This window comes from Bufo gargarizans, chromosome 2 (genome assembly GCF_014858855.1).
Source record: "Bufo gargarizans isolate SCDJY-AF-19 chromosome 2, ASM1485885v1, whole genome shotgun sequence".
Taxonomy (NCBI): Eukaryota; Metazoa; Chordata; class Amphibia; order Anura; family Bufonidae; genus Bufo; species Bufo gargarizans.
Window position 1 is genome coordinate 88,620,754 of NC_058081.1, and position 9,546 is coordinate 88,630,299.

General features: G+C 40.6%; 1 protein-coding gene across 1 annotated transcript in view; it reads left to right on the top strand.

Moving 5' to 3' along the window:
• LOC122926182 (gastrokine-1-like) overlaps positions 1 to 1,360 on the top strand; it is a 37,105-nt gene extending 35,745 nt beyond the window's left edge. The window contains exons 5-6 of the mRNA XM_044277562.1: positions 76 to 205; positions 1,226 to 1,360. Of these exons, the coding sequence (XP_044133497.1) occupies positions 76 to 205; positions 1,226 to 1,296 (201 nt within the window). The 3' untranslated portion in view covers positions 1,297 to 1,360. The remainder of the gene's footprint in view (positions 1 to 75; positions 206 to 1,225) is intronic.
• The last annotated feature ends 8,186 nt before the right edge of the window (positions 1,361 to 9,546 follow it).

Consider the following 9,546-nt stretch of genomic DNA (forward strand, 5'->3'; position numbering starts at 1 on the left):
GTTGGGCAATCCCTTTAATTTGTTCCAACATTATATTTTAATTAAATATTATTTATAATTTTTTTCCATGTTTAGGTCAAGACCACAACACAGCTCTTCAAGTTTAACATTAATAAAGTTCCCATTGCTAACATTGGCATTTATGGTGTCCATATTGATGCCCTGTGTCATGGAATCCCATCCTACACTGCTGATGCAAACCAAGGTGAGATCAGAGGCCTTAATCCCTAATTTTAAAGAGGACCTTTCACCTGGAAAAACATTGTGAACTAAGTATCATGACATATACAGCAGCGCCCAGGGATCTCACTGCACTTACTATTATCCCTGGGCGCCGCTCCGTTCGGCCGCTGTGCCCTCCGTTATCTTCGCTCAGTAGGTTATAGTAGGCGAAATCTGCCCTTGTTCTCCTTGGGCATCTCCTACTCCTAGGCTGTAGTGCTGGCCAATCGCATCGCAGAGCTCACAGCCTGGGAGAAAAAAACCTCCCAGGCTGTGAGCTCTGCACTGCGATTGGCCAGCGCTACAGCCTACGAGGAGGAGACACCCAGCAGAACAAGGGCAGATTTCGCCTACTATAACCAAGTCTCCGCCTACTATAACCAAGTGAGCGAAGATACCGGAGGCGCACAGCGGCCGAACAGAGCGACGCCCAGGGATAATAGTAAGTGCAGTGAGATCCCTGGGCGCCGCTGTATATGTCAGGATACTTAGTTCACAATGTTTTTCCAGGTGAAAGGTCCTCTTTAACACTGACTAGCTTCTAAATGTATGGCAGGAACTTACTGCAGTTTCCAGGTGGATGCATTTCGAGAACCCTTAAAGGGGCTCATTTTCTAGTAGCCATGCTTAATTTACAGTTATTAAAGCAGTTGTCTTACTTCGGCAAATGGCATTCATCATGTAGAGAAAGTTAATACAAGCACTTACTAATGTATTGTGATTATTCATATTGCCTCCTTTGATGGCTTCATTAATTATTCCATCACATTATACACTGTTCGTTTCCATGGCTATGACCACCCTGAAATCCAGCAGGGTTATAGTGTGCAAGCACGACCACCGTATAGTGTGCAAGCACGACCACCACTTCTGGATTATAAGGTGGTCGTAACTCCTGGATACAAGCAGTGAATAATATGATACTAAAAATAATGAAATGTACTGTAATATTAGACCACTGTGGCTGTTGATCTTAACCTGTTCTCCTTCTTCTCTTCCTTAGTGGATGAGTTTTATGAAGATTGCGACATTAACAGCGTTGTCACCGTTGGAGGCGTCAGTTTCTGTTTTTAATCCAGTATGGCACGCCTCATAGCAAATCCATAGCATTTTCAGTTTGAATCCTTTTTTTTCTATAAATAAAGCATTTATATCCATGTATTTTTTTTTATGTTTTGTTTCATGGGTGTGTGCTGTCCGCTTCAATGCTGTCCCCATAGAGAATGAATGGGTCCGCACCTGTTCCGCAAAATTGCGTAACGGAAGCGGACCCATTTGCGGACATGTGAATGGAGCCTAAGAGCCTTTTTATAGGGCACTAAGGGAAGCAATTTTACATATTGTGGCAAAACCCAGTGTTTAATCAGACCACAGCTGTACTCATTTACATAACTGCATGACAAGTTTTTCCAACAAGCTGATATTTCTATCTGGGGATGTTAGTCAGTGAGTGTATTATTAGGCTACTTTCACACTGCATTTTTGGCTTTCCATCTGTGAGATCCGTTCAGGGCTCTCACACGTGGTCCAAAACGGATCAGTTTTGCCCTAATGCGTTCTGAATGGAAAAGGATCCACTCAGAATCCATCAGTTTGCCTCCGATCAGTCTCCATCCTCTTTGGAGGCTGCCTGCAGCGTTTTGGTGTCCGTCTAACAAAACTGAGCCAAACGGATCGGTTCTAACACACAATAACTACTAACATATTGTTATTATCCATATTGCTTCCTTTGCTGGCTGGATTCATTACTCCTGCTGGCACAATATAGGAAAAAGCACTAGCCTATGTGCGATCCCATGGTCCCGTTCGTCAGAGAGGCTGACACTTTTTCCTATATTTTGCAAGCACAACCACTACTGCTGGATTGCAGGGTGGTCTGCAACCAGGGAAATGAACAGTGTATAATGTGATGGGAAAATGAATCCAGCCAGCAAAGGAGGCAATATCGATAATAACAATACATTAGTAAGTGGCTTGCATTAACTTTTTCTACATGATGAATGCAACTTACTGAAGTGAGACAACCCCTTTAAGCACAGTGAAAGGAATGGGAGGGTGAGTGTGTGCTAAGTCTGATTACCTACAAAGAAGACCTTAAAAGAAAAAGGATCCTTCGGGTAACTAGAAGAAATGATCCTCATAAGAGCAAATATGGCTAACAGGAAGTAGCTGTATATTTCCTGATACAGAAATGAAAGACAGGAAACATCTGTAGTTATGTACATAAGCAGTGTTGAAGTAAAGTTCCCCGGGCCCCACTGAGAAAATTATTATTAGGGCCCACACTCCATCTATGCCAAACATCCAAAGAGAAATGGCGAAATGACAAAATATGTAAAAGGCTGAACATGAATGCACAACACAACTGTCACGGCCTCGGTGTTGTGCGCTGTAACACGTTTGCCGTACCTGCCGGTTGCCTGGTTCCTCTTCTGTCTGGTGCTGTAGGGGTTAACTACCTTACTGGGTGTAGTCACTAGGTGCTTCTTATACCGGTGGTTTTTGGCCAGGAGTCAGTTGTACTCCAGCTTTGGTGTGTGCTGGAGTTATGCTCTTTGTCTGGATGTTCCATCTTCCAGTGTGAGGGCCACCTAGTGGGAGATCGATGTCTCCAGCGATGTCTTCCCATTTTATCCTCCATGTTCCATTACCTTACCTGTGTGGTTGTTTGGTGTGAGTTAATGTTCAGGGTTTGGTGTCTCGTCTTGTTGTTGTTGTTGTTACATGTCTGGTCAGTTGGTGTTATGGCCGGCATGTATGCAAGTCGTACCCTGTTTGTTGTGCCTCCGGAAGGGGGCTCCATGGTTTCCCGGAGGGGTGAACAAAAAGTCAAGTCTGTGAGCTGTTGCTGGAGTGCTGGTTCCTGTGTGTCAGTACATACTGTATCCGTTTTGTGTTTGGATTGCAGTACGTTTGTATGGGTTCCAGTTTACCTTGGTGTGGTCTTCTGTTGTGCCGTCCAGCAGCTGCAGCAGGTAAGTTACCATGCCTTCCTGGGTTCTAGATTCAGTGGTCATCCCCGCCACTGGATACTTACCTGCCATTCCACTTGGCTTCCTCTCCTTGCTTTTAGGCCTGCAGAGACTCCTGCTCTTCCGTGTCTTGGAAGAAAAGGTTGTCTCTCCCCTGCTCCTATGTGAGGGATTATCAGGGCGACTCTGGGTCCTAGGTATCCTGGGTATGAGCCGTCCTACCATCCAGGTCTGCTCATACGGTGAGGAGTTAGGGTGAGGATTAGGGACGCTTTAGGAGGTGACCTGCTCACTTATCTCGACATCCTGGCCTAGCTGCTTCCCCGCATACCTAATATCATACGGTGGGGAGTTTCCCGCACTCCCCACCATGACAACAACTTTACTCCAGCTGGAGTATGATGCTTGGTGATTACACAATCAAGGCTTAAAAGAGTTGTCCAGCTCCATCCTCAATTTTATCTAGGCCCTGGACAAAACACTATACTATTCGTATTCGCAAATAGTGTTGAATATATCACATTGCCAATTCTTTGCAATCAAGTAAACAATGACTGGAGATCACGAATTCTTGAATTTGCTAATTTATGGCAAATATTCAACCAAAAATTAGCGAAATATCGCAAATTTGAATATTGAATATTGCCTATGCCGCTCATCACTATTTGTGATGGTGGCCAGTGCTTGGTGCCTCTTTGCTCTCACATTCCTCAGCAGCTCCGAGCCACCGGACTTCCTCTTCTCCTTCACAGTGGGCCCAGCTGCCACAGTAGCTGCTTCATGCCTATAGTGCCTATCAGTGCTTGTAGGTGCAGTGTGAGGACCACCCAAATCTTCCTTAACTTATGGCCGGCCCCCAGGGATACTTAAGGCACTTTTCCTTGTGGGAGGTTGTCAGAGCAATAGGTCCTCTAATGTCCTGAAAAATTTTGCTGTCCTACGTTTATCTGCCCATGTACCTACTTCTGCCTATTTCCTTGATTTGACCCTCTGCTGCCTGACCTCACCTCTACCTCATCTCCATTCTGACCATAAGTTTCCCTGTCCCTGAGTATGTCTTTGTTGGATTCCTCAGTGCTCTCCACCAATGTCCTTTGACCCCTGTGGATTATCGGTTACTTCAACAGAGACTACTCCAAGAGGTAGCAGCCTGGTGGTTCCCCTACAGCAAAGCTCAGATCCCTGTACAGGATTTAAAGGTGAAGACCAGGGAGACACTTACATAATGCCTGACTCCACATTCACTTTGTAACATATTCCATGGTGCTGTACATATGAAAAGGGGTATACATACATAATACAGACAATTGCAATAAGCATGAACAAGACGAGTTACAAACTGGTACAGAAGGAGAGAGGACCTGCAATGGCTTACAATCTACAAGGTATGGAGGATGGACACAGTAGTGGAGGTAAAGCTGGTTATGGTGGATAGACCATTTATTTATTTATTTTAAGAGATAATAACATTATCCTAATTCAGTCACTCATGAGCCTAGGGAATATCAGTATCTTTCCAGTATCTGACTATTAGAATCTTGATAGTGTGTATCGAGTAAGGAATAACTGAAGACTGAGTAAATAATCGCTGATCATCCTCTAAGTTCAGCAAGGCTAACTCAGCTCGGGAAAGACAGACTTCATTGCCAAGGAAGGTGCAAATAATTTTCCAGATCATGTTCCAGAATGGCCAGACCAGGGAGCATTTAAACAAAATATGCAGCAGATTGTCAATTTTTTTTTATTACCATGGCATCAATACATGGAAGTACAATCTATTTTATTTAGTAATTAGGATGTCTAATACTATCTCAATCTGATCTTACAACTGAGTTTATGAAATCGAGTTGAAAACAAGAACGAGTGCATTTTTTTTTTTTTTTTTTTAAGGAGAACCTTTAACACCTTATATAAATTATTTTGATATAATTTTATATGTTTTCGGCTGGGATTGGTCATCATATTGTTGTGTGTATGGTATTTGAAGAAATGTAACTTCCTGTCTCAATTATTCTCCCCTTTCCCTCATCAGAAGAACTTGCAGAAACATTCCCACCTGCCTACCTTGAACCCTGCCTACCTTTAAGTGGTTTAATACTATTTTAACCTTTTTACCTGCTTCTATTTGCTTGTTCAATGTTCGCCGAACAGGCGAACATATGGCGATATTCGCACCTGCCATATTCTTTTATATTGTGAAAAACTTTGACTTATGAGTATGACACATCCATCAGGTGGTACAGGACAGCCAATTGAGACATTTAAGCACATGGAAATACCCCCTACCTTATAAATAAACCTGATCTGGGCTCCATTTTACATTCAGTATTTTGCCAATGTAGGGAGAGGTTGCTGCGTGTAGCAGGGACAAACTGTTAGGGACACAAAACGCTAGCTAATAAGGCCACAAAAGTCCTTTTAAGGACTGGTATAGGTGTGCTATCGATAGGTGTGATACACAGAGTGGTGCGATATACTTATAATATACAGGGTGGGCCATTTATATGGATACACCTTAATAAAATGGGAATGGTTGGTGATATTAACTTCCTGTTTGTGGCACATTAGTATATGTGAGGGGGGAAACTTTTCAAGATGGGTGGTGACCATGGTGGCCATTTTGAAGTCGGCCATTTTGAATCCAACTTTTGTTTTTTCAATAGGAAGAGGGTCATGTGACACATCAAACCAATGGTGTGCTTGGTTTTAACGTAACTTTATTTTTTCATGAGTTTTTTACAAGTTTATGACCACTTATAAAATGTGTTCAATGTGCTGCCCATTGTGTTGGATTGTCAATGCAACCCTCTTCTCCCGCTATTCACACACTGATAGCAATAGCGCAGGAGAAACGCTAGAACAGGCTTCCAGTATCCGTAGTTTCAGGTGCTGCACATCTCGTATCTTTACAGCATAAAAAAAACAACCACATCCGGCCCTAGTACAGCCATTTTTTCCATATTTTATCAGTTTTTCCTAGTCTCTCACTATATCTTTCAGACACCCGTTCCAGTTTGATCACGTTAGTGACTGCTTCTTGCTACTGTCCCACTGTAAGGGGATCTCCGTTTACACACTTCCGAAGTATAAGGAGTCTGGCTTGAAATAGTACTTGGCCTAAAACCAATCGTATCTCTTTATATAATTTAAGATGTTCTGTAGCCCCTAATATACAAACTACTGGGTCTCCAAAAACTTGAACATCCAAAAATACTGATATAATTTCTGCGATCTCTTTCCAATACCTAAAAAGTTTAGGGCATCTCCAAAAACAGTTTATTAGATCCGCCTTCTCTCCCTTACATTTTGGGCACTTATCAGAAGTTCTTACCCCTATTATTTTCTTTAGGACCCAAGGAGATTGATGTAACCTATGAACTATAAAAAACTGAGAAATTTTATGTGAGGCCCTTTCTGACACCATAATATAGCTTCTATGGATATCCTTCCATTTTTCTTCTGTAAGACACAGGAGCTCTTTTTCCCATTTTCGTCTTGCAGGTATTGTAATCCGTATTTTTTTTTTCCTCCATCAAAATCCCATATCTTTTTGCTGTTGTTCCTCTTTTTTCTCCTACATTAGTAAATTTATGTATTCTATCTGAATGTTCCTTTTCTATATTTATCTTAATACATCAGTATCTTGATAGCATTTTTGAGCTGAAAATATTTATAAATATCCTGTTGGGGGATCCCAAACTCCCTTACCAAGGTGCCAAAATCCTTCAATTTATCTTCCTCGAATACTTGACCTAGATATTTCCCCCCCTTTTTTTCCCAGTCTATATAAGACCTAATCCTTTGCACTTCCTTTAATTCGGTATTTTTCCAAATAGGTGTATACGGCAAATAACCTTTAATATCTAATATTTTTTTAACTTACACCCATATATATTCCATTGAATTCAATATTTTATTTACTGTGATATTTTTACCTAATGTTCCTGACTCCAAAACCTCTAAGTGATTCCTTTCCCCACTCCACCCGATTTTCATTAATTCCTCCCTTCCCACTAAGCCATTTAAACTTCCTTTTATCTGACTATATTGTGTTATTAAATAATAAATAAAAAAAGTTAGGAACTGCTAATCCACCCTCTCTTACTGGTAGCTGAAGCACTTATCTCTTTAACCTAGGAATGGCACCTTTCCAGATAAAATCCCCCATTAACCCATCTAGTAACCTAAATATTTTCTTCGGCAACCTCATTGGGGCATTTTGTAAAACGTACAGTATTTTGGGGAGAATTTTTTTTTTATTAAATTCACCCGACCCTGAATTGACAACGGTAATCTCTTCCAGATATGTATTTTTGTTCTGAGTTCTTTTATTAAGGGGAGTACATTCAATTTTTCATATTCTTTCTAGAAATTTGTATCCCTAGATATTTAAAACTCTCGTGTTGCTCAAGCACATGCACCCTTGAGCCATTCTGCAATTGCCCATTCCCTAATAACATCATATGGGATTTCTCCCAATTAATATTTAAACCAGAAAAAAAAAAAAGAATATATCTATTATATCTATTACTCTATTAAACTCATCCCCAGTGTTATAAATGCATAAATAGTAAAATATCATCGGCATACATTAATCATTTTTCATTTTCTTCCCCATATTGAAAACCATTAATCTCGCTATCAATCTCGAGAGGGCATCCCTGTCTAGTGCCCCTATCGAGGGCAAAAGGCAGGAACAAGCTCAGATCCACCATCACCCTAGACCTCGGGTTGGAATATATAAGTTGTATCCATCTTATAAATCCCTCCCCTATACCAACCTTCTACAAGACTGCCCTTAAGTACTCCCACTTGATACAATCAAATGCCTTTTGGGCATCCAATGAGAGTATGGCTTTTTCACTGATTTTCTGTTTTGTTAGCTTCAATATTAAGGTACAACCTTCTTATATTTGAATATATCGTTCTTCCTGGTATAAAACCTGTCTGATCTTCGGGAATTATACCTTTAATCACCTTAGAAAGCCTACCTGACAAAACCTTTGCCAGAATTTTAATATCCGTATTTAACAAAGATATTGGTCTATATGAGCCAGGGTCTAGTTGTTCTTTACCCTTTTTTGGAATCAATGTAATAATTGTTTCTTTCATTGAATTAAATCACCTATTTTTTGGGCCTCATAGAGTGTCGCTCTTAATTCTGGTATTAGCACCGGCGCGAAGGTCTTATATATTTCAAAAGGAAGTCCGTCACACCCTGGTGGTTTTACTGGTTTCACCATACCCAAAACCTCTTCTATTTCTAAGATAGATATTTATTTTTCCAGATATTTCTTTTGGGCTTTAGATATCTCATCAAGACAATCTGATCTAGGTATTGTTCCAAGTCTTTTTTTGTGTATTGTACTGTACCCTTGACTTATAAAGTTCCTGAAAGTAATCCACAAAAACTTTTTTGATTCCTTCAGGTGAACTAACTATTTCATCCCTGTTGTCTCTAATCGCCCCTATCCATGATTTCCCTCTCTGATTTTTTTACTATACCTGCTAAGATTTTCCCTAACTTTTCTCCCTCTGAGGCTAACCGAAACCCTTGAAAGAACAATTCTTTCCTAGTTTTCTCCATATAATACATTTTAAACTTTTCATGTTCCTCCTCCCATTTCTTCTTGTTATTTCCAGTGGGATTCGTTATACATACTAATCTTGCTTATTCTGAATTTTTTTCCAGTAAGATCCCCTTTTTCTTTAGTAATTTTTTTTCCAATAATTCACCCTTTTAAACAAAGATCCTCTTAAATATGCCTTGGCGGTATACCAAACTATCAATCTATTGGCAGAGTTGTTATTCTCCTGGAAGAAATTTTTTAACTCCAGCAATATATTTTCTTTATCTGGAATTAACGATAACCAGTGAGGGTTGAACTTAAACATTAACAAACTTTGCTTTCTGTTCAAGTCCAATTCCATTACCACAGTACTATGATCGGATAAGGCCATAGGCAAGTACTTTATTTTAATCCTATTTTGGGTCATTAAGTTTTTATTTCCAAAAACCTGTCACCGCCAGATCTCTGAGAAGTTTTGACAGACGTTCTTCAGTACCTCCTGCATGATGTTCTTTTGTTTTGGTTTCGATTTGACATCTCTTCTCCCTCTTCCAGCTGTCATCTATTAGCGGTGATTGCCTCCCTTTATATCCCCTCCCATACTGCCTCACTTTGCGGTTTATACTACTTCCTGGATTGTGTTCACTGCTAGATGCTACCACTGCTGGTTTCTCAGTTAAGTCTATTTCTGTATTTTCCTGTTGGCTTGATTCTAGGTGACCCTGACTCCCTCCGTATTAAGTGTAGGGAGCCGGTGGTTGTGTCCCCTCACTATTATAGGG